At 43.2% G+C, this 26,046-nt stretch overlaps 1 protein-coding gene across 1 annotated transcript in view; it reads left to right on the top strand.

Annotated features, from left to right (window-relative positions):
- The window catches only part of SMS (spermine synthase), a 77,906-nt gene that overhangs the window by 30,290 nt on the left and 21,570 nt on the right, over positions 1 to 26,046 (top strand). The window contains exons 3-9 of the mRNA XM_065402689.1: positions 11,658 to 11,751; positions 14,120 to 14,184; positions 16,179 to 16,354; positions 17,912 to 18,066; positions 18,867 to 18,956; positions 20,069 to 20,183; positions 23,506 to 23,585. Of these exons, the coding sequence (XP_065258761.1) occupies positions 11,658 to 11,751; positions 14,120 to 14,184; positions 16,179 to 16,354; positions 17,912 to 18,066; positions 18,867 to 18,956; positions 20,069 to 20,183; positions 23,506 to 23,585 (775 nt within the window). The remainder of the gene's footprint in view (positions 1 to 11,657; positions 11,752 to 14,119; positions 14,185 to 16,178; positions 16,355 to 17,911; positions 18,067 to 18,866; positions 18,957 to 20,068; positions 20,184 to 23,505; positions 23,586 to 26,046) is intronic.

Genomic DNA, 26,046 nt, shown 5'->3' with positions numbered 1-26,046 from the left:
TTTGATAGTGTGTGTGGGTAAACTTGAAAGTTGCATGTGGTGTCTGGGCAGGCAGGGGAGAGGGGGAGGACTTGCTTCAAATCCACACTCATGGTCTGCCTGCACAACTGCTTTAAAAGCAAAATCCCTCTTTCTCATTTAAAAAAAAATAAATAGATGAGATACTTCTCTGAGTAGCAGTGACCTTCACTGTTTTTTAAACCTCTGTTCAGCCTTGGAACAGAGTAGAGCACTGTGATTTATTGGCATTTGTGTCAACCACGCTGGTGGTTCTGTAGATTATGATTCCTTGTTGTCCTACAGCAGGATGGTGAAATATTTTTTTATCTCATGTTAACATCTCTTTAAAAAAAGCTAGTCTGGACACTCTCCAACCCTTTGTTTCAGGGCTTGTCTTCACATACAGCGCTTTAGTGGAGACGCTCCTACTCTGACGGGAGAGCGTCTCCTGTCCGTATAGTTAATCCACCTCCGTGAGAGGCAGTAGCTATGTCGTGGGAAGAAGCCCTCCCATTGACAAAGCACTGTCTACACTGGGGGTTAGGTGGGTTTAACTTTGGCCCTCAGGAGTGTGGATTTTTCACACCCCTGAGCAATTTAGTTTATACCACGATAGGTCTGTAGTGAAGACCTGGCCTCAGGCTATAAATTGTGTGGTTTACCCTCGGAATCATCCTAAGGTCAGAAGGCATAATCAGATCTGTAGTCACTTGCTAGCCCTGTCACTGTCTCTTGTAACATTGGGTATTTCTTAAATGCCTTCATTTTCCCATCTGTATAACTAAAATAACTACTATGCAGGAGTGATGTAGCGATGGGTTTCATTCATGTTTGTTAAACGCTCTGAGATTCGGTGGGAAATGCTAATAGATGTGCAAAGTTTGATTTATTAAAATAATACCATTGAAATGTCTCAATCAGGATTGGCTTCTGTTCCCTCCCCTATTATGAGGAATACCTAAGTGACAGAAGACATTTTAAAAGTGACCTGTCTAGGAAAATATTTAGGCTGCTGTATGAGATGCAAAGAAGGCCTGAAATGGAGGTGTGATGTGTTGTCTCCCTCCTCTCTCCCCCATAGTCCTCTCTCAACCCTTAATTGAATGGGTGAGGGTGCTGAATCCTTCGCAAGGCGGACTTCTCTTTCAGTTTTTTTTTTTTAATTTAACAGGACTTAACTAAACTCTTGACCCCAAATCTCTGTCCCACAGCGTCAAGCGGTATAAATAAGTCACTTCCTAGTTCACAAGTGTAAAGGAAATGAAACCTGATGAACTGATGTCCTCTAATAGATCTCCAACCACCCCTAGCAGAAGGCTGGACAAATCAACCAGCGTAGGCGAGACCTGAATGTCAAATGTTAGAAATAAATAAAACAAGCAAACCCTGCTCCCATGACGTATGCATGCTCTCACCCCCCCCCCCCCCCCAAGCAACTCTGTGATTCCTTCAACCTGTGTAGAGAGAAGGGTGGCTGGCAGCATCCAGGCCCACAGCTGCAGCAGCACCAAGGCCCCATAGCTGAGCCTGATGATTTCTGTTCAGACTCTACCTCCACTACCCCTTATAGGAGGGAAAGACTTGCTTGACTTGGGCTGCTTCTCATCTCTTTTCACTTTCCCTCTACACTGCCACCCCCCACCACTGAAACTGAATTTTAATTACAGAAGTAAGGTGTAGGAAAGGAGAATAAAGCAGTTTTCTTCATAATCTTGTAGATGAAAAATGTGTTGCCTCTGTTAAAATATGAACAGTATAATTTGGCATTTAAACAGGCCAGACTATTTTATATATGCAGCATTCTGCCAAGTGGACTCTTCTAGCATATTAAATAGTTGAAGTACCATCTAAACAGGCCAACAACTGCTTGCATCTGGAATTACTGGAAAACAAAATCTTTGTATATATATTCCTGTACGCAGGGAGTGTCACTTCAGGAGCCTCAACCTGATAGACCTCTAAGTGCTACCATAATAATAAATGTTTGAATATTTCTATTTTACAGACTACATTGACTATTTTCAACTAGTCTCGTTATTAATGTAAAAATTAGTCTTGTTTTAGAACTTACAACATTTAAACTCCAGTATTAATCTACTTTTCAATCTTAAAAATTGCTGATCTTAGAAGTGACACCTTGAAAATTCTCTAATGATGTAAGTAACCACAGGTCTAATGCAATACCATTTCAAGTTGCTGAAATGTCTCCCTTTGATTTCAGTGAGCTTTAGATCTGGCTCCAAACGAGGACTGAGTTGGTGGGATGTGGTAACAAGATACTGGGTTAGATTCTGCTCTCATTTGCTTCCCGATAATTTTGTGACTTCAGTGGGGTTAAACTAGTGAACTAGTGAGTGTGTCTTTTTGAAACAAAAACAAACACACACACACACACACACCCCCTCCCTCCCTACCTACCTACAAGTGAGAGGACTCTAGCCCATTGAGTCAATTATCCCCTTCTGGTTGCCTAACCAACTCAAAGTTAGATCTAACTTAATAATGACAAACATTTGTTTCCTTCTCTATAGTCTTTTGTTATATATATATATAAGAAATACTGAGGCAATGCTAGCAATTCAAGAAAATTGAACAGCTTTTGATGGCAGCCACCCTATGGTTACTTACAGTGTGATCTCTCACAGTGTGACCGGTAGTAAGAGAACACTTACCTTAGGAAAGAGGATGAACTTTAAACAGAAATGCATAGTAACCGTTTTTGATTTTGCTGAGTCTTATTTACTGAGGAAGCTAGCAAGTCTCCTGCCCGCACCCTTGGACTGCCCTACTGTTGTTAATGGGTGTTTTTCTAAACCTATGATTGCAGTGATTTGACTATATCTGTTTTTAAACCTGCTTAGTTAGTGGACACACTTAAATCAGTTTTAGCTTAACTTGGTAAACAAGTAAATCAGTAACCAGCAGGGGTTTCCATCAGTTTAGCTAAGCAGATTTAAAAACTAACTTTAGTTAAACTGGTGCAACTTGCCTTTAGAAAAAGGCTAAGAATGTCTTCTGTTTAGAGGCAGGAAGTATGGGTTAGATTTACAATTTGAATTAGGGGGACCCTATGAACCACTCAGATGCCAGTTTTGGGGAAGAAAGGAGGCATGACAGCAATCTTTCACTCATGTAAAGCCTAAAAGGTCCTGTGGCAACAGTTAAAATAACAAATAGATAAAATCCATGTAGGTCTAGAAAAGCCTCTGCTTTATATTCGAATACCTGCTATAAAATAACCTTGCCTTTATATTGTGTCTTTATTTTAAAATTTGTACAAAATATGTATGTATTGAGGAAGCACCTCCTGCAGCTCTGAAATGAGCCACATTGGAGGTGAAACATGGCAGTTGTTAAACCGTAATAGCAATGCCTCACTTTAGGACAGGAAATTGAAATTGCAGGGGGGAATTTGGGTAGAGGAGATGACTACCCAAATTAATAACTGGCCAACGGGAGGTGAAATACCTCCAATTGTTACAGTATGGGGATAAATGTCTGAAATGGCACATTTGATAGTGCAGCATTCTCTGGCACCATGTCAGAGCATGGGTTTAGTACAGAATAGTAAGAGTGCCACCTAGCTACATGCTCTAGCACTACGGGTCGTGGTTAGGGATTGGTCTGAATCAATTGACTTAAAAAGTCAACAGGAGTACTTCCATTTAAGTATTTGATCAAAAACCATGTAGTCTCCTGGACTGAAGGCATTGTACATACCTATAGGGCTAGTCTATAGCATGCTTGGGCACAGGAGCGCCGCCAGCTTTTCTGACGCCCTAGGCGGCGGAAGGTGCCGCCCCCCACAGAGGCGCCGAAATACCGCCGCGGTCGCCGCCCCCCAAGTTGTAGCGCCCTAGGCGACTGCCTAGGTCGCCTAATGGGTTGCTCCGGCCCTGCTTGGGCAAGCACACTTTATTAAAATCCCTTTCTGTAGTGGAGGGTGTCCAGCTGTTGGAAAAAGTTGTCATGCAGTCTTCTGCATCCATGCTTGACTACTTCTTTCCAGCAGCATTGTTGCCAGCCAGGGTTTCTTTTGTAATGTGCCCAGAGTGCCTTAAGAAACAGACCAAGAGAAAGGGCTAAAAATGCTTTTAGGGACACACATGCATAAAGGCTAGAGAACAGTAATGGCAGCTCTTTATAGAACTGTTTTTTGGGAAAAAGAGGAAAAGATCACAAATGTTTTCAGTCTTTTATGTTTCTCCCCGATAGGTGGCCTGAAATCTTGAATGTCAAATTTTTTTGACCATCTCTAGGTTCTTAACTTAATAACTTCTATATATGACTGAGGAGTTATCCTTTTCTGGTAGCCGAAGACTTGCTTATACTATAGCAAATCTTGCTTTGCTGAAGCCAATCTCCTGCTAACTTTTACCAGACCCTAGCCATCCCACTCACGAAACAAAAACTACTCCAGAGTTTCCTGGCTTTGATGTTGCTTCTGTAGCATTTGTGTACACGGCAATGCTATCGTGTGTAGAATCTTTCAAAAACACCAGCTCTTACACCCAAGCATTGATGCTGGTGGAGTGTTCAGGGCGGTCAAAGTAAAATTGGGGAACATTCTGACGGGGTGGCTCTGCCGTATAAGAATGGATGGGGGGAAAGATGGTGAATCTGAAGACTGCAGTCCCCATGATTGCTTTAAAAATAAATGGCCTAACTTGGTTGGTTTTTACTGTTGTATATATTTCTGAAAAGCTGAAGAAAGTCTCACTGTGCATGTATTGCTATTGCTCATGTCCATCAATGCACTGAACGTGCTTATAACTAAGTTGCTCTATTGAGGATTGTCACTAACTTTTTACTATAGTGTTGATATGGAAGAAAGAACCAAACCATTATTATTAGAACAAAGTACCTGAGAGTGCTTTCTCCTGAGAGAGTGGTAATGTCACAGTGTTTCTAAAGTGATGGAGCAGCATCCTAGTGACTAAGCTGATCTTAGAATTACAGGACAAACATGAATCTATCACAGGAGTGGCCAAACTTTCTGACCTTCCGAGCCGCATACAATAATCTTCAGAAGTTTCGGAGCTGCAAGACGTGCACAACCTGCCCTGTGGGACGGCTCCTGCTAAGGTGCAGTGCTTCTGGCCCACCGCCCCCTTGTGGGGCTGAAGCCCTTAGGGTATGTCTACACTACGAGAGTAGTTCGATTTTACTTAAATCAAATATGTGGAATCGATATTTCAAAGTCGAACGTGTGTATCCACACTAAGGACAGTAATTCAACTTTGTGAGTCCACACTAACGGGGCAAGCGTCGACATTGGAAGCGGTGCACTGTGGGCAGCTATCCCACAGTTCCCGCAGTCCCCGCTGCCCATTGGAATTCTGGGTCAAGCCCCCAATGCCTTCTGGGGAAAAAAATGTGTTGAGGGTGGTTTTGGGTAACTGTCGTCATCCAACCGTCACTCCCGCCCTCCCTCCCTGAAAGCGCCGGCGGGAAATCAGTTCGCGCACTTTTCTGGTCAGTGACAGCACGGACGCCACAGCACTGCGAGCATGGAGCCCGCTGCGACCATCGCTGCAGTTATGGCCGTTGTCAACACCTCGCACCTTATCATCCACCTTTCCCAGAGGCAGATCCTGAGAAATCGGGCGAGGAAGCTACGGCAGCGCGGTGAGGACCTGAAGTCTGAGAGTGGCACAGACCTGTCACAAAGCACGGGACCCCGCGCCGAGGACATCATGGTGGCAATGGGTCATGTTGATGTTGTGGAACGGCGATTCTGGGCCCGGGAAACAAGCACGGACTGGTGGGACCGCATAGTGCTGCAGGTCTGGGATGAATCACAGTGGCTGCGAAACTTTCGCATGCGGAAAGGGACTTTCCTGGAACTTTGAGTTGCTGTCCCCTGCCCTGAAGCGCAAGGACACGCGGATGCGAGCAGCCCTGACTGTCCAGAAGCGAGTGGCCATAGCCCTCTGGAAGCTTGCAACGCCAGACAGCTACCGGTCAGTCGCGAACCACTTTGGCGTGGGCAAATCTACCGTGGGGGTTGTTGTGATGCAAGTAGCCAACGCAATCGTTGAGGTACTGCTGTCAAAGGTAGTGACCCTGGGAAACGTGGAGGTCATCATAGATGGCTTCGCCGCGATGGGATTCCCAAACTGCGGTGGGGCTATAGATGGAACTCACTTCCTATCCTGGGACCGGACCACCAGGCCAGCCAGTACATTAACAGAAAGGGCTACTTTTCAATGGTGCTGCAAGCACTGGTGGACCATAGGGGACGTTTTACAAACATCAACGTCGGATGGCCGGGCAAGGTTCATGACGCTCGTGTTTTCAGGAACTCTGGTCTGTTTAGACAGCTGCAGGAAGGTATTTACTTCCCGGACCACAAAATAACTGTTGGGGATGTGGAGATGCCTATAGTGATCCTCGGGGACCCAGCCTACCCGCTAATGCCCTGGCTCATGAAGCCCTATACAGGCGCCCTGGACAGTGAAAAAGAACTCTTCAACTACCGGCTGAGCAAATGCAGAATGGTGGTGGAGTGTGCTTTTGGCCGTCTCAAGGGGAGATGGAGAAGCTTACTGACTCGCTCTGATCTCAGCGAAACCAATATCCCCATTGTTATTGCAGCTTGCTGTGTGCTCCACAATCTCTGTGAGAGCAAGGAGGAGACCTTTATGGCGGGGTGGGAGGTTGAGGCAAATAGCCTGGCTGCTGATTACGCCCAGCCAGACAGCCGTGCGATTAGAAGAGCCCAGCGGGACGTGCTGTGCATCCGGGAGGCTTTGAAAGCTAGGTTCCTGAGTGAGCAGGGTAACCTGTGACTATTAAGTTTGTTTACAGAGAAGCTGAACCTGCCCCCGTTTCTTTACCTGGTTAATGTTCACTATCCTCTCCAGTCACATACCCCGTTCACCCCGTTCCCCCCCCTTCCAACACACGTTTAAAAATAAAATCACTTGAAATTTGTTAATGAACACCGTTTTCTTTATTACTGTTTTCGCGGTAAAGTGTTGAACCTGGGACGCAGACTGTGGTGGGGAGCGGGTGTAGTGTAGTGATGCAAAGGACGCTTCTAAACTCGAGGAGTTTCAACGGAGCCTGCCACCCCTCCTGTTCGGGACTCTGTGTGTGGGGGCTATGTGACTTTGTGGCAGGGGGAGGACGGTTACAGATCCCCTGCTGCGTGGCTCTGTGATCCAGGATAAGGACCGCTGCATAAGATCTCTAACCGCCCTCCCCCGCCACAAAGTCACATACCCCCTCCTCCCCCCCACAGAACATGAAAACCACCTCCCAGACTGACCAGGGTAACTAGTGACTGCAATGTGTGTGTGACCTGCTGCTGAACCTGCCCCCGCGTCTGTACCCTGGTAAAGGTGACTGTCCTGTCCAATTACCAATCCCCTTCCCCCCTTCAAACAGACTCTCCTCTAAAAGAACACGATGGAAACAGTAATTAACAGAAACGTATTTTTTATTAGCAACTACACATGAAACTGGGGGATGAAACTGGGACGGGGGCTTGGGTGAGGCGGGAAGGAAAGGAGTTATCAAATTTTGGGGAATGACAGCCTTCTGCTACTTGAGCAGTCTGCAGGGGTGGAGTGAGAGTTTTCACGGACTCTGCCGCCCCTCCTTCTTGGGACTTTGGTTGAGGGGGGGGTATGGGACTTTGTGGCGGGGGAGGGCGGTTAGAGATAGACTGCAGCGGGGCTCTGTCCTCCTGCCTCCGGTCCTGCAGAACATCCACAAGGCGCCGGAGCGTGTCCGTTTGCTCCCTCATTAGTCCAAGCAGCGTTTGAGTCGCCTGCTGGTCTTCCTGCCACCACCTCTCCTCCCGTTCAATGTGTGATCGGTGGATTTGGGACAAGTTCTCCCTCCACTGGGTCTGCTGGGCTGCCTGGGGTCGAGAGCAGACCATAAGTTCCGAGAACATGTCCTCCCGTGTCCTCTTCTTCCTACGCCTAATCTGCGCTAGCCTCTGGGAGTGTGATGCCAGGCTAGGTCGGGAGACAGTCGCAGCTGTGGGATGGGAAAAAGGGAGTGAATTCCTCAGAAAGATAAATTTTTTTGTGAACAAAGAACATAGTCTTTCTCTGTGAACAAGACCATGCACAGCACCTATCACATGCGCACTCAGGACAAGGTCGAATTTTTGGCCTTCGCATTCAGTGCCTGGGGTCTTGCAGTGCAGATCAGACAAGCGGGGCAGGACAGCGGAATTTGTGTAGCAGGCCGACATGGTAAGCTGTAGACTTGTGGCTGCTTAAAACTTTAATAATAGCACTGGCCTCCTTTCACGTTCAAAGCAATGCCAGTCCCTGCTGCCAGCAATCCGGCAAGCATGAACTCTGCCCCTGTCCCACCCCCTCGCAGCTGTCCCAGGGAAAGATCCCTGTATGCTGCCCCTCTCCCGCCTCCACCGCGTGGCTGTAAACCGCCGGTTACAGTTCTGTAAAGGAACAGGCAAGCAGTCCCAATACTAACATTCCCCTACCTAATTCAAAGCAGGTCACCATGAGCGACATCACTCTGATGAGGATTTCAGAGACGGAGAAAGAAAGGATGCTTTGGGAAAGCATGCAAAGACCAGGGCCGTATGCCGCCATGCTCTGCAAGGCAATGATCCCGGAGTACTTGCTTGTCTCCTGGCGCGGAAACGTTTCGTACCACGGAGGACCCAATAAGGCCGCTCTCCCCAGGAACCTGATGCAAAGGCTTTCCAATTACCTCCAGGAGAGCTTCGTGGAGATGTCCCAGGAGGATTTCTGCTCTATCCCCGGACATATAGACCGGATTTTACTGTAGCTGCACTGGCAGGGACTAAACAGTAGAGCGCCTAGGGCAAACCAATCATGCTAAAGCGGACATTGTTAGATTTTTTTTCAGTAGTTGCACTGCCAAGGACTGAAACGTTAAGCGCCTAGGGCAAAGTAATCATGCAAAACCCATTGTTAATATTGTTAATATTCCTGTTCTGTTAAAAATAAATGTTTACATGTTTAAAACACTTACCGACTGATCCTTCCCCTGATTCTGTGTCCGGGTTAACGCCTGGGGACGGTTGGTAGGGGATCTCTGTAAGGGTGATGAAGAGATCCTGGCTGTCGGGGAAATCAGCGTTGTAAGCGCTGTCGACTGCCTCGTCCTCCTCATCTCCTTCCTCATCTTCCCCGTCCGCTAACATGTCAGAGGAACCGGCCGTCGACAATATCCCATCCTCGGAGTCCACGGTCAGTGGTGGGGTAGTGGTGGCGGCCGCATCTAGGATGGAATGCAGTGCCTCGTAAAAACGGGATGTCTGGGGCTGGGATCCGGAGCGTCTGTTTGCCTCTTTGGTCTTCTGGTAGCCTTGTCTCAGCTCCTTGATTTTCACGCGGCACTGCGTTGCATCCCGGCTGTATCCTCTCTCTGCCATGGCTTTTGAGATCTTCTCATAGATCTTCGCATTCTGTTTCTTGGAGCGCAGCTCGGAAAGCACGGACTCATCGCCCCACACAGCGATCAGATCCAAGACTTCCCGATCAGTCCATGCTGGGGCCCTCTTTCTATTCTGAGATTGCACGGCCATCTCTGCTGGAGAGCTCTGCATCGTTGCCAGTGCTGCTGAGCTCGCCACGATGTCCAAACAGGAAATGAGATTCAAAATGCCCAGACAGGAAAAGGAATTCAAATTTTCCCGGGGCTTTTCCTGTGTGGCTGGTCAGAGCATCCGAGCTCGGACTGCTGTCCAGAGCGTCAACAGAGTGGTGCACTGTGGGATAGCTCCCGGAGCTATTACCGTCGATTTCCATCCACACCTAGCCTAATTCGACATGGCCATGTCGAATTTAGCGCTACTCCCCTCGTTGGGGAGGAGTACAGAAGTCGAATTTAAGAGACCTCTATGTCGAACTAAATAGCTTCGTGGTGTGGACGGGTGCAGAGTTAATTCGATGTAACGGTGCTAAATTCGACATAAACTCCTAGTGTAGACCAGGCCTTAGATTCCCCTCCCTGCAGGGCAGAAGCCCCTAATCCTCCCACCTTGCTGCAGGGCAGATGCTCCGAGCTCCCCTCCCTCCCCTCCTCTTCCCTCCCCCCATCTGGTAGGCAGAGAATGGAGGGTGCGTGCGGGGTCCATGAGCCGCACTTTAACTGTAAAAGGGCTGCATGTGGCTCACAAGCCACAGTTTGGCCACGGCTGATCTATCACATCACTGTTCGTCTACTTTCCTCCATCAAACTGAACTATCAGGTTGCTTATTATGCAGAAGTTATTTACTAGATAGTAGGAGGAAAAAGACTGGTCCAGTGGCTTTGGTGAACCATGGTTTTAATGGTGTTAGTCTTAAATATTAGTGGGAAAGGCCTTGGGTGGACTGTTTCTGATACCACCTGGTTCAGAGGGAAAACTACAAATCTGCATATTTTTAAAAGTACTTTATAGACCAGGGGTCGGCAACCTTTCAGAAGTGGTGTGCTGAGTCTTCATTTATTCACTCTAATTTAAGGTTTCGCATGCCAGTAATACATTTTAACGTTTTTAGAAGGTCTCTTTCTATAAGTCTATAATATATAACTAAACTATTGATGTATGTAAAGTAAATAAGGTTTTTAAAATGTTTAAGAAGCTTCATTTAAAATTAAATTAAAATGCAGAGCCCCCCTGACCGGTGGCCAGGACCCGGGCAGTGTGAGTGCCACTGAAAATCAGTTCGCGTGCCGCCTTTGGTACACGTGCCATAGGTTGCCTACCCCTGTTATAGACGTTACTGTAGATTTAAAAAAAAAATTACTCCAAAGGGATTATGCTGCATATCCTTCTCCTAAGTCAGGTCCTGTAATAGAGACTTTGGTGAACTGAGACATTGTAGGCTCTCTCTTAAAGGGACTGGAGTTCCATCTTAAAGGCCTTCTCTTCTTTGCTTAAAAAACCCCAACAAACCAAACCCCACTGATATCCAAAGCAAATGGCCTCTAGAATAGAGCAAATGGTTTTGTTGTTGTTGGTTCAGTTCATGTCATCCATGGCCTCTCCCTTTTTAGTTTTTAGGGTAATCGCTTTAAAGCTAAAATTACTGGAAACTTTTAATCACTTTAAAAGTTTCCAGTAATTAAACTTGTAGAAACTAGTTACCCGCTCTTTATTTAGTACTCGTTTTGTCACTTAATTGTGTGTGGTCATCTTCTCCCCCCCGCCTCCCACAATACGCTTTTTATTTCTTATGAATAGTCATTAATCTGTTAACATGAAAGCTGTCTGCATGAAGTGGCTCTAATACTTTAAGTTCTCTTGAAGTGAAAGGGAAGGGAATAGCTAATTGTTTTCTGAAACTTGTTTTGTTTTTAAATATCTAACTCTAACTCTCTCAACAAATCAGTCTCTATTCTTTGAATATGATAATGTGCAGTGCATTTTCCTTCTTGTTATGTCTGTGTTGGTTTTTATGCACTGCTGCGGTTTGTTTGTTTGTTTTAAGATTAGTTGTATGATCCTTATAGGGTGGCTGGCATGCCTCTGTCAACTCTCTTTGTTGTTCAGTTACTTTTTGAAAGAAACAGAGAGAGAAAATCATTTGTTGACAGTGGAGCTGGAAAATTACCAGACTTCTGAATTGCATTGTATTAAGAAACAGTTTTTCCTCTTGGTAAACCACAATGTTGTTAATAAATGAAATCCTAATCACTGTAACTTTGCTTTGTAGTTTTTCCAATCTGAGAATTTACCCTCATGGATTAGTATTGGTGGATCTGCAGAGCCACAGGGATGATATGAAAGGAAGAGATGAAATTGATCATGTAAGTATACCATTAGCCGTCTCAAAGCACATAAAAGAAATCCTAACAGCTTCTTTGAATATGTCAGTGTGGATCCCACTATAAGTTCATGTGTCCACAAGATCTGAGTCTTTTGAATAGCAGTGTCTGTTGGGGCTGGCCATGCATCCTGTTACCTCCTTGTGCTCTCATGCAAGAGTAAAAGTGGCTGCCACCCTCCCCTCACCTCTTACCACCCGTACCGTGGCGTCCAATCCACTACCTCTTAGTGTTGGCTAAATCGTCTGCCTAACTCTGTCTACCTGATTTAGACTCAAGAACTCACTCTCTCTCTCTCTCTCTCTCTCTCTCTCTCTCTCTCTCTCTCTCTCTCTCTCTGTATATATACACATACTTGCTCTAGTATATTAATAGAACTAAATCTTTCAGGATGTCTTTTTGTGGCCATATGAGGCTGCTTAGGACATTTTATCTAGATAGGTCACCAGATGGCTGATGTACCTCTCCCTCCAGATATGAAGGCCTACTCCACCAGGGCACAAACTGTGTCTTCTGCCAGTTTCAGGAATATCTGCAAGGCAGCAGTGTGGAGTAACCCACTGACTTTTGTCAAGCTTCATGCCCTTAAGTTAGCAGCCAGGTCAGATGCCCAGTTTGGGAGAGCTGTACTGCAACTGCTGTTCAACTGAAACGCCTTATTCCCACCATCCGGAGGTGACACTGCTTAGTGGTAGTGCAACCTCCACATGCTGCTGTGTCTGAATGCCAAGTTGGAGAATCAACTACCTTTTTACTTAGAGAGCCTCTGTATGCCCATTTGATCCTTGGCCCGTAGGCTGATATTGTCAATAAATGTGCCAATTGTGATTGTAGCTGCTGTAATGTGGATGCTGTTCACTAGGAATTGGGCTGAGACTGCTAACTTCACATTGGCTTCATATTGTCATAACGTTGACCAGATCTGTATTGGTAACTTACAAGTGAAAGGCTGTGTCATTACTTTCCTCTTGAGATACCCAGTGTAACAGGGTGTGTAAACACCGCACTGAAAGGGCCAGGGCCAGTGTGGGCTCTGTGTGCTAAGGTAGCTATGCCAGTCATGCATGGTAAAAAGGAAGCTGTCATCAGCAAGGAGGAAGCCCTGAGAAGGAAGTGGCTGCTGAAGCATTAGGAGGAACCTCCCAATGCCAGAGGTCCTACACCTCTCTTGCTCCTCCCTCACTCCCCGAGGAGGGAGAGACTGGCTTGGCCACCTGGCCAAGAGTCCATAAAGCTGCTACCCAGGCACCCCCAAAGTAAGGTGGTGCTACTGACCTCTTTCAAACTCAGCCTCAAGCCTAACCCCTTCCTTCCATCTAAACACAAATTGTGTTAACCTAGGGCTTGGACCCAGGCTCTCAGGACTCCACGAGCCTGAGTCAAGCCAGGATCCAGGGTTTGAGACCCGTTTCTTTACAGGGTAGACATAGCCCCACTGAACTTGTCCACCAAAGGCATTCCACGCTCCCATGTGCTGACTTTCTTTGTCCTCTTGCCAGTCGTATGGTGGTCACTCAAGGTTTCCCACACTACACCATGAACCAAGGGTTAGAGAGGCCATGTGTTGGGAGGGTACTAGGAAAATTGGGTGGCTGGACTCAGGCCCACATAATGCAGTGTAGATGCAGGTTGGGACCCAGGGTTCAACAATTCCTAACCTGGGGTTACAAATGAGTGTAGATACTCAAGCCGTAAGTTAAGAAACTCATGGACTGCTAACTGGAGTTCTGCTGGCTCTGGGCTTTTACCTGTCGGATATATCTACTCAGTGATTAAACATCTGTGGCTGGCTAGGTCAGCTGACTTGGATTTGTGGGGCTGTAAAATTTCTGTGCAGACGTTCAGGCCCAAGCCTGAACATCTGTACTGCAAGTTTTCAGCCCTGCAAGGCTGACTCAGGCCATCTGACTCGGGCTTGTGGGGCTCGGGTTGCGGGGCTGATAAATTGTGGTGTAGGAGGTGTTCTAGCTCGGGCTGCAGCTTGAGTCCTGGGACCCTCCCACCTCACAGGGTCCTAGAGTCCCACAGCCAGCCTGAGCTGGAAGTCTGCACTACTGTTGAACAGCCCCACAGCCTGAGCCTGGTGAGCCCAAGTCAGCTGGCACGGGCCAGCCGCGGGTGTCTAATTGCAGTGTAGACATACCCTAAAAGGCTGGGGGCTGGGCTGGGCTGGGCTGACCTGACCTCGGGGTGATAATTGGGCGTGGCCAGTGGCCCCATCCCAGCTGTATAGGCACCACAGGGAGACTCTTTTTACACCTTATTTAACACTATTTCAAATTACTGTATTGGGGTGGGGAAGTGTATTTCTGACCTTTTGTAAACTTAACATCTTTCATGTTTCTTACAGTTACTAAATAAGATAGAAGAAAAAATGAAAGAGTTGTTTCACAGCAGTATCAAAAGGGTAAAGCGGTATGTTATTTTTAATGTATCATCACCTTTTAACTTGATTTATATTAACATTGAAAGTGAGTCAAATCCTGCTTTGTTACACAGGTGTAAGTAGGGCCCAATTCTTCTGAAGTCAGGGAATCACTCTGGATTGACGCAATTTGGTTTTGATCCTGTAGTGTAGTGGACAGGTCTGTGGACGTACCTTTTGATTTACTGTTAATTTTTGTTTCTAATCCTCAGATTTATTCAAACAGATGCGTATATGTAAATATATTTTTGTATACTCATTTGAAAATTTCATATGGCAGTTAATTTCTACAATAAATACCTGTTCAAAGAAACACTGTCAAGATTGGTAGGTGCAAAATTGACTTTTTTGTATCTAGCAAATTCCACGACTTTTTTTTAAATGAGAGATTTTTGGTTCCCAGACCCATTCTATAGTGCTGTGGTGGAGTTTGTAAGGAAACTCAGTTTTAAGTTTCTAAGAGGCTATTAAAATCACCAATAATAAATTATTGCCTTTATAAAAAACTATAAATAGTCAGTGTGTGTATGTAATATATATATTTATTAGTGGGAGCATGTCTGCTTTTTCAATTCCTACAAATGTGGTGGTTTTATTTCAGAATTGATAAATATCGCCACTAGGCTTGTTAAATTGTGTATAGCTTAAGCCATTCTGTAATACTAATCCTTTGTATACTATGTAATAATTATGGTGCATGAAGAGAGAAAGGGAATCCAAAATAAAGAAAAAGTAGTCTGAAATATTTTCATAACAATTGAGTTGAATAAATAAAAAAGTGGAGAAAATAGTATTTTAATTTGTTTGATATTTTGATGTGCTCAAATGGTGAGGCTATCTTGTCCATGTGTGTTAATTTTATAAGGACAGCAAAGGTCTTTCACTCTGGACGCAGAACAGCCAGAAATTGCAGTTCCTGATTTTTTTTTTTTGCCTTCTCATATTTGTGCGTGTGTATGTGTGTGTAATATATATATTTTTTTATTTTTTTACTTTCTCCCACCGTGTATTGCCATCTAGTGTCTCTCAGAAGGTATAATTTTGATTTTTGTCCTTTAGAATCACTGGAAATTCAAAAGATGAATTCATTTATTTTTTCAAAAAGCTTAATTCTCCTCAATAGGAAACAAATTAAATCAGTGTTTTTGCACAGAAGCTTAACAAAAGCATTGTGATCTCTTGGTGTCACCTTAACATGAACATTGAATGTGAATTTGTCTTTTTAAAGCTAACTCATTTTTTAAAACTGAATTTATACTCGATTAAGAAATTGTAAAATTACTTATTAGATTCATCCAACTTTGAGGTTACATATCTGAGCCAGACTTTCAGAAATGAATGCAAATTCTGGTGAAAACATCCAAATGTGTTTCACATCTACGTTAAGAATAAAGGCAGACAGTGCTTAAACTTGTTTGGTGTCTTTTTGCCCATGCTCTGCATTTGTGTCATTAATTTCAGTTTCTAGTTTCAAATTAAGTGTCTAGTGTTACACAAATCCTCTTCCCCTCTATAAAAGACTGATTCACACACAGGTTGCTAAAATAGTGCTAAATTAAAGTACCAACACCCAGATTCTCCTGTAGACACTAGCAATCCTTGTATATTTGACTGCTAGCTAAAATATTTAAAATAACCTTCTTGAGCATTACACACAAATTGGAATAACTTTGTAGACAGTGCAATCTTACTGAATACAAGAAAAATGTAAAAATCACATTAGCAGATTTTTATTTTTTTGTATGAATACTATTTGGATAGTATTTTCTTGCAAAATCGTAGATTAAACATGTATTTGAGTAGGTGTCCACTACATTCAGTTATGTAGTACTGCGTTCCTAATGATGATAAGAAAATGTTAAGTACTATGGGGATGGGAGAGTATCTCTCATGTACTGCATTTATGCTAAATTAAAGGAGAATGAGGAATGTTTGTTAACTTTCAGATTGAATTGTGAATAGTTTTTGTTTTTCCCTTCTTTAGATTGCCAGCAATTGTGAGAGGAGAAGCCATTGATAGATACTGGCCCACGGCTGATGGGCGTTTGGTAGAGTATGACATAGATGAGGTTGTTTATGATGAAGAGTCGCCTTATCAGAATATTAAAATTCTACATTCGAAACAGTTTGGGAATATTCTTATCCTCAGTGGGGATGTTAGTAAGTATGGTCTCGTTACAATGTGCTGTTGGTCTGAAGCTGTAGGTTATTTGGATTCTATCTTATCAGAACACACCTTTGTTAGTTTCCCATGGATGTTGTGTGGAGTTTTTGGAGGGAGTGAGTGAGAGAGTGTGTGTGTGTGTGTGTGTGTGTGTGTGTGTTTTAAAGGCATTTTTTTCAAAGTATCAAACAGAAAGTTTCAGAGAATAGTGAAGAGATCTCTCTTATATTTATTTAACCCTTTCCCAGGCTATGCAACCTCTGACAGTTACTTTAAGGGACAGGAAAGCAAACTCAGCCATCCATCTTCTAAACAACTGCCCATTATTTTAAAGGACAAATGAAATGATTTTCCCTAGTCTGCCTTAGGGTTTCATAACCTTGTTAGATGGCTTATTTTCCCCTTTAAAATATTTGGGCCTTTGGCCACTTGCTTTCTCTTTAACTGATTTTCTTTGGTTGAGGCCAGCTAGGGGCAGCCAATTAGCGGTCTCAACCTCCCCATCAATACTACTACTTCTTCGAGTGCTTGTACATGTCCATTCCGATTTAGGTGTGTGCATGCCCTGAGCACAGCTGTCGGAAATTTTCCCCTAGTTGGCTCGGCTCTGGCGCCTCCTGGTGCTGCGTGAACATAGAACCGATATAAGGGGCCCCGCTGAGCCTGTGCTCTTCAGTTCCTTCTTACTGCCCGTGACGGCTGTTGGGACTGCCCTCTTTGCCTTTGCAAAGTGCCTTTAGTGGTTCTCGCTATAGTTTTCCTGTACATAGTTTCTTAGTCTAGTTTTTAGTTGTTTTAGTGTAGTAGGAGTAGGGTTCCTCTCCATGCCCGGAGAGGCTGTCCGTTCCTCCCCCAGTACCGGGGGCATGCCTCGGTCACTGGGGCTTAAACAGTGTGCTTCCTGTGGCAAGCCTAGGCCTACCAGCGACCCTCACTTGAGTTGTCTCAAGTGTCTGGAGGAGGGCCACAGGAAAGAACACTGCCAGATCTGCCGTGATTTCAAACCCCTCTGGTGTGCTTTGCAGGCATCGTGTAGATAATCTATCTATCTATCTATCTATCTATCTATCTATCTATCTATATATAGATATATATAGATATATATCTAATAAAATGATAGCCCAGGGAACTGCTCAATTAACTGAGGTGTAAGAAAAAGTCAGTGAATTAGCAGAGGGTATGCAGTAATACCCCCACCTGCAATTGGCTGCTTGCGGTCACATCTGCACAGAGTTCATTGACTCTGATAGGGGTCATCATGCAGATCTACCCATGCAGAGTAAATGATGGTATGGGGGCGGAAGTAGCCATAAAAATTCCATGCCGGGAAAGCCCTTAGTTCTGGCATGTCCTCACTTTGGAGAGCAGGATTTTATAACATTAACATTTGTAAGCATGTTGTTTTTTTTGTTCTGGAAGAATATAAAATCCATGCTGGTTTTCTCACAGACAATACACAGCATTGCTTTAAGATGCATCTGGTCTACTGTATTTAGTGATTAACGACTTAAAAATGCAAAGCTTCTGACCAACTTTCTCTTTGTTCCTTCCAGATCTGGCAGAGAGTGACCTGGCGTATACGCAAGCCATAATGGGCAGTGGGAAAGAAGACTACACTGGGAAAGAAGTGCTGATCCTAGGAGGTGGTGATGGGGGTATACTATATGAAATAGTCAAACTGAAACCAAAGATGGTCACCATGGTGGAGATATCCTTTCAACAAATGACCATTCACGTTAACAATACAGCATACTCTTCCTTTTGTATCTTGGGACCTCAAATTAAATGTCTCGTATATGAACTTATGTTGGGAGACTGGCTCTCTCTAAGCCAAAAAATAGGAATGGTTTTAGACCCAATCACTGCAGCATGCAGGCACTGACTATGAGATCTGATCCTGGCCATGGAATATATAGTTCCAAGTTCCTAATCCAAACCGTAGCTCTGGGACACCATTTTCTGCACTTTGAGCTGAATCCCGATTTTCTTATTTAGGTAACTTAAAGCCATTGATGTCAATGGGAATGTCACCTGATTAAAGACTTCAGGATTTGGTTCTTAATGATGATGGCACATGTGTCTACCGTATCCTCTTTCTCAGATATCAGTTAAAGAAAATGATCCAAAGGTGGCTTCATAAATAAGATTTCAAAGTTCCATTTTCCAGATATGATTTGCTGTTAGTCACTGTACATAGGAAATTTCATTAGCTATAAACCAAAATAATTATCATCATTGTACTAAAACATTACGCTTTTAAAATGTATGGTAAATTATGGTGCCAACAGTGCTGGTTGGAAAGAATTTTTTTTTTAATATAAATAATATCTTAAACCTCTAATTGAGGTTGGGAATTAATTCCTAAACCTAGATGTTGCAGGAAATTATATTACTATTACTATTCCTCCATAAGTTTGACTGTATCTCTTTGATAAAAGGGAATAAAAACCCAAAACTTTGGTTAATAAAAGGTGAACAGAATTTAATGCTCCTTAACTAACATCAAACATTGACCAAATGGTGATCGACGGGTGTAAAAAATACATGCGTAAAACATGTGGAGATGTCTTAGACAATCTTAAAGGAGAATGCTATCAGGTAATTTATCTGTTACCTTCATTGCAAGTAACATCTAGATTTAGATCTGGCATGTATTGTTTTGGGAAGTTTTTTGTATGCCATCTGGCTTCTTAACATTTTCTTTCCTACTATTTTAGGTTTAATCCATATCTGCATTTCTAAATCATAGTATATTTTGCACCAGGGTTTAGATTAAAAACACTGATCCATTAATTTTGAAATATTTAACTCTCCATCTCCAAACCCACTCTGCTTTTTTAATATTTACAACTCACACTTGGAATAATAAAGAAACTTGAAGCATAATAATGCATATTGCCATCACCAAACCTTGTTAGTAGCTGAGTGAAAATAGGTAATATTAATATAAAAATAGAGTATGGTATCTAATATCTCCCAGTATAAACTGGCTGAGAAGTAATGCAAATCGTAAACTTAAATCAATGCTAGTGCATCATTCAGAATCTCAGGTATAGTTCACATGATTGGGGGGTTAATTTGGTTTTATCTGTGCCATTATTTGCTTGAAATCTGTTGGCAAATTCTATTCATATGAGTAAATATTCTACACCCCCTCCCCATTGGAAAAAAGAAGAAACAGGGTTACTGAGAAGGGTATGTAACATATCATGTCTGTCAGAGCAGGTAAACTAGCCCAGATCTACTGGATCATAGTTCGGTATCTTAACTGCAAGGTTATTCTTCCTAATGACATATCCTTGAACACTAGCTAGTTTTCTTGGAGAAAAACTAGCAAAAATTGCATGATATTTTGCATGTGTCAAGTGCCGTTCATCCAAGGATCTCAAAACTTGCAATTATCTTGTGAGGCTATTAACTACTTCCCCATCTACAAAATGGGGAATAACAGAGGCACAAATGATCTAAGTGGTCACCCAGCAGTCGGTGACAGAGCTGGGAATGGAAATTCTGGTTCACTGCTGCATCACTCTGCTGCCCCATCCCCCCAGCATTGCCTTCTATATGGAGATATAAAAAGCTAAGATTAGAACCTTATGTTAAAGTCAGGCTTAATTCTGACCCCTTTCCCTATTTTAATTCCTATACATCATATTAGTCTAGTCAGTTTAAGAGGATTTTGATCACTTATTAAAACAATAATTTTTTAGGTTCTAATAGAAGACTGTGTTCCAGTACTGAAGAGGTATGCCAAAGAAGGAAGGATGTTTGATTATGTAATTAATGATCTGACAGCTGTTCCAATCTCCACATCTCCCGAAGAAGGTTAATTCTTTGTTTATACTAACTGTTTTTAACACTTTGCTTTCTTGACAGTTTGCAGCAAAATATTATTTTGGGGGTTAAAATGAGGGGGATTTTTTTACCTTATGTGATGCTTCTGGGCTGTGAGGAACCTTGCTACCCCTTCTGCCCCCCCCCCCCCCCCCCCCACTCCTGGCTTCACCTTGAGGAAACCTTGTCTGTACCTGCCATGGGTCAGCTCCCCAACTCCACGGGCAACACAAGCACACTCCTCTAGGCCTACTCAGCCCTGCTGACATTCTGCAGGTTAGTGAAAGGCACACTCCAACTCCGGAGCATCTGTCTGGATTGCCTAGCTCCGTGAGGCTCTTGGGTCACAACTAGTTCTATCAAAAGCTAAATAGCAGAGTGCAGCGATGGGGTACATCTACACTGCAAAAAAACAAAACCTGTGGCAGTGAATCTCAGCCTGCGTCATTTGATGCAGGGCTAAAAATAGTGTTGATGTTCCCACTTGGGCTGGAGCTCAGGCTCTCAGGACCACCCCCCCCCCCCCACCCCCACTGTGGGTTTCAGAGCCTGAGCTCCAGCCCAAGTGGGAACATCTGCACTGCTATTTTTACCCCTGTAGTGTGAGTCTGAGTCAGTTGATGTGGGCTCTAAGACTCTGCCATGGCTTTTTTTCCCTGCAGTAGTGTAGACATATATCCACAAGTACGTCGTTCTTCCCTCCCCCTCCCCCCCCCCTTTCTGGATGTTGGTGGTGACAGGGACCTAGTCACTGCACAGCAGTGAAGCCAACTGTACACTTACTAAGAGTTTATTTCAGCCATGTCAGAGTCTCATTCAGGGGTGTGGGGGGTGGTATTCACAGCAGTTTCTATAAGTAACATGCTCTTTTGAGACCAGAGATGTTCTCATAATTAGGAGCACTAGGAAGAAAAGTAAGGGGTGGGGGGAAAGGAGTGCACATGCATGCAAGTGGAGAGAAGAATTGTGACGATCAGGACTTCTAAATTTTAGCATTCAGTTCCTGAATTGGGAGAAGGAGGAAGTGAGGAGTACTTTCCTTGCAAATTTTGAAGTAAATGTCATAGCAGGATCTTTATTTTCCCCCACCTCCACTTCTCGAGTTGAATTTAAACAGTACAGCTAATTTATAAACTATGGAAGACTTTGGAAACACAAATCTGTTTTTTACAGCTTGCCATAGATTTGTGACCTACAGAACTTGAATGTACATTTTCTTTAATTGGGTCTTATGAAATTGGGGGACACACTATTTTATGTTCTCAGGAAGGGAGATATGTTTTATGTTTTTGAAAATAAATATAATAGTGTCGCACTATATTTGAGTTGCTGCTCTAGCATGTACGTTTTTGGAGCATTTTTTGCCCAGATTTCTTTTCTCTTTGGAGCATTTCTTCCCTCTCCTCCCTCCCGCCCCCCAGGAATTTACTTCCTCTCTGGGTGACGGTACAATATAAACTACTGTAGTCATACTGTAAGTTTTGGCAATTATTTTATACAGAACCCAGAAGTATGCTGAGCTCTGCTTGAAGACAGCCACTGCCTTAAATAGCACCAAGACTCAGACCTTGATCTTGTAGTTTACCCCATCAGGCACATCCCTGAACTCATGCACAGTGAACTGCATGATCGGGGCCTATATTTAGCTATGATGCAGTGAATGATTACAGCAATGTCCTTCCTCATTCCAGTGTGAGTGACACTGAAAATCAGCTCGTGTGCCGACTTCGGCACGCGTGCCATAGGTTGCCTACCCCTGCTTTGGAGTAATAATTTTTTGGCTTTTGTATATTAGAATACATTTCTAAAAGGTCAATGTTTAAGCTTCTGATTTTTATTTTTAAAATACTGCTTTTGTTTCATATCAGGCCAGATATCACTTAGAGAAAATTGTGCGAAAGAGGATTTTTATAGATTGTTTAAAAAGCATTTTTTTGAGAATGCAAACGTTGGATATGTTTAGATTCAGTGTTAATAGTACCAACTCAGGGCATTTTTCGGCTATATTTGGATTACAGTCCAGATGACTCATTACACTGAGTAGGGATACAGTATGCAGGCAGACTAGGGAAATACCCTTTTGTCAGTAATATGGAATAACTGCAAAAGACCCTGCCTTTCAGTGCATATTAGAGAAAGATGGGTTGATTTCATAGCACAGCATGAAAAAACTGTCTCCAAACATTCTATAATGGCTCCTGGTCCTAATTCTACTGTTGTTTTTTTTTAAACTCCCATGCTGTTGCTTATTCCTTGATTGACATTTTTGGGGGGGCGGAGAAATCCAATAGCAGCCCCCAAGCAAGACAGACAAAAAGAAAATATGGAAGGTTGCTGAGCAAGTCTGAAAGTTGAGGTCATTTTTCAAAACAGTTGAGGACTTCAGAATTATTATGTGCTATATCACTATTCTATTAAAATATGGATATGGAACACTTTAGGGAACATAAGATACCTTAACTATGGAGAATAGAATTTTCCTGGCAGAAGACACGGTGTGGATGGAATGGCTAGAAGAAGCTGAAGTCTTATTGTGCTGTATGTTGAAGGACAGCAAGATCTCAATATTTTCATTAGGGGGCGCTATTTTAGATTTCTCTCCAGTAATGCCTTCAAGATGACAGATAACTGTTAGCTTGAGTTGCCGATTGCAGTTATGCTTGCGAAACAAGTTAAATCTTCACGAGGGTTAGTTTAATGCATGCATCCAATGACTTAAAGAATCACCATTACATTCTTTCTCCTGCCTATTTTTCTTATTTTCAGGACTCTGGAGCTTTTCATCCTGAACTGCTTACCAATATGCACCTTGCAGTGTGAAAAATTAGAGCTGAGGGGGGAATGTCACTTACGCATCTAACCTCCATAGTTCAGGATTGCATGCTTGCTTCCTCTGTGACCTTGGCTGGGTGGAAACTGCATTACCTTATTGGTAATGAAATACTTTTCTATTTGCATTCTGGGCTTAAAAAGTCCAGTTACTGGCATTGAAGACTTGATTTTTTTTTTCCTGAAATTTTCTTTGTTTACCACTTTAGTTTGACTTTAAGCACAGTCAGCTGAATAGTGGAAACTCATGAAAATAAGTGTGGGAATTCACACTACAAGCTATGCAAAGTCTCTCAGAAATTCTAAAAAAACCTGACAAAAATCCCAGGAGCCCAAGTGCTGGTAATCAACACTTTATTTAAACTAATGATAGAGAAAAATAATCATCCTGCTGAAATACTCAGCAGCAGTGCTTAAATATTAGTTATGTAATGCTTAACAAGCCACTAGTACTTGAAGATTCTAATTCATTCTTTATATCCAGATTCTACGTGGGAGTTTCTACGATTGATTCTTGACCTTTCAATGAAAGTCCTGAAACATGATGGAAAATATTTCACGCAGGTATGACACTGTGATTAAAAGAAATAATTCTACATTCCTTCTCTCTATATAGTGACTTACATTTTCAGATCCTGAAAAAATACTGGCTGACTTTTTCTTTAATATATTGCTAGGGATATTTGTATGAAACATGGTCTTTGCTGCTGCTGACTCATTTGTTTCTGGTGGTGCATGTTCTCAGCTGAGGTCATAGTGTATTTGTCTTGACATTTATAAACACTTCTTCAGGAACTAGTTGGCTTGTCACAGAGGATTATGGCTTCAAGTGGTGTTTAAAAAAGCAAGAACTGGTGAATTGTTAAACAAAGAACCAGTTTTCATGCCAGTGGCTCTAGTAATATAAACAAAAGATGAAAACTTATGTTGTCCATAAGGCATGAGTGAGTTGAAAACTGACTTACTGGATGCTGAACCAGCAATAAATGGAGAGTTGTTAATAAAGAACACCTCCCCATAGTATGTTTAGATTGCTAGCTCCAACTTCAAGGACCAGATTTGCAAATATAAATTTTTGCCTGCATTTTTCCATCCACAAAATTAGAGGCAACTTTTGAAAACCTGGTCTAATTTTGGCACTTGTAAAAACACTTCAGGTGAAGACAGTGGCAAAACTCTGATTTCCAAGGGCCCATTAATGTTGAAACCTCTGGCCTAATATTTATTAACTTAAAGTTTTTAAAAAATATAAAAGCCCTTTAATATATTAACTGATGTAAAACCACTTCAAGTGTAATTCTAATCAAACTTTCACTGGAAGAGACTTTTTAAATATTGTGATGCTTTCTTGGGGTGCCCCAAACCGTAAGCCACTGTTACCCCTCTGCCTCAGCAAGAGAGAGGGTATGTCTACACTACAGGATTAATCCGAATTTATATAATTCGAATTTAGGAAACCGATTTTATAAATTCGAATGTATTCGGCCACACTAGGCACTATTAATTCGGTGGTGTGCGTCCAAGCTACTGTAGTAGCATCGATTTCCAGAGCGTTGCATTGTGGGTAGCCAATAACATCTAATTGCCAATAACATCGAATTGCGGCCACACTAACCTTAATTCAGATTAACAATACCGATTTTGACGCTACTCCTCTCGTCGAGGAGGAGTACAGAAATCGAATTAAAGGGCTCTTTAATTCGAATTAAATGGCTTCGTTGTGTGGACGGGTCAAGCGTTAATTTGAATTAAAGCAGCTAAATCCGAATTAAAGTCGTAGTGTAGACCAGGCCAGAGTTTTGCTGGAGCTTAAACTGTGTGTCAGCTCCCTGGCACACCAGTGTGTCCACCTCACCAACAAACTCCTTGAGATTCTCTCAGTCTTAACCTAGCTTTGCAGGTAACATTCAGTGAACCCCAGTTCCTGAACCCCCAGGAGAGCGTTCCTCTGCAGTATCCAGCTCCTATCACTGGACGTTCACAGAAATCACCAAGTTTACTGCCTCTAAAGAGACAGTGCGTGCACCAGCCTGTTAATTTAGCTGAGGATCCACACTTTAATGCACAGCACTGGGATGATTTTATGATAAAACCAAAAGTAAGTCTATTAATAAGAATAGTGATGTAAGTGAGAGTAAGCAAGGATAATAGAAACAGAAAATGGTGACAAAACACATTTTCCAATGTCTAAAATTTAACAGATTACAATCTTGGTCTCAGGCAATTTCACTGTTACAGTCAGATCAGTGTCTTTAACCCACGTGGCTGAGGGATCCACCTTTCACAGATTTCTGTTTCCATTAAGTGATGGCTTCTTGCTTCTCTTTATACTTCTCCAAACTCATTGTTTTGTCTCCAGAAGCAGGATGAGCCCCTGCTGTTCATCCCATCCCCCTGTTGACTCATATGTAAATGGAGCTTCCATTGTTTTGGTTCCATATTGCCTAATTTACATTAGGGAGAGGGAGATAGCTACCTTCTCTCCGGTCTGAGAGAAACCCTGTTTCTCCCTTTGTCTGATCAGACTTGAATGCACAATATCAATGAGTATCCATGCTTCCTCACAGTGTTAATACATACATTTCACAATGATATTCATGACCAGTGTGTTGCTGGCTTTCATAAAAGACCTTACTTAATACACATTTATACAGTAACTCCTCACTTAAAGTTGTCCCGGTTAACGTTGTTTCGTTGTTACGTTGCTGATCAATTAGGGAACATGCTCGTTTAAAGTTGCGCAATGTTACCTTATAACGTTTGGCAGCTGCCTGCTTTGTCTACTGCTTGCAGAAAGAGCAGCCTGTTGGAGCTAGCTGGTGGGGGCTTGGAACCAGGGTGGACCGGCAGCCCTCCTATCAGCTTCCTGCTCCCTTAAGTTCCCTGTGCAGCAGCCGCCCAACAAGCTATCAATTGCCGGCAGTTCATCTGTCCCTCCCCCCACTGCCTTGGAGCTGCTCCCGGGAGCCTCCTGCTTGCTGTGGCGGGATGGAGGGGGGCACTAATATCAGGGTGTCCCCCTCCC

This window comes from Emys orbicularis, chromosome 1, assembly GCF_028017835.1.
Source record: "Emys orbicularis isolate rEmyOrb1 chromosome 1, rEmyOrb1.hap1, whole genome shotgun sequence".
NCBI classification, from domain to species: domain Eukaryota; kingdom Metazoa; phylum Chordata; order Testudines; family Emydidae; genus Emys; species Emys orbicularis.
The sequence above is the reverse complement of the archived record's forward strand: the minus strand, read 5'-3'. Positions and strand labels throughout refer to the sequence as shown.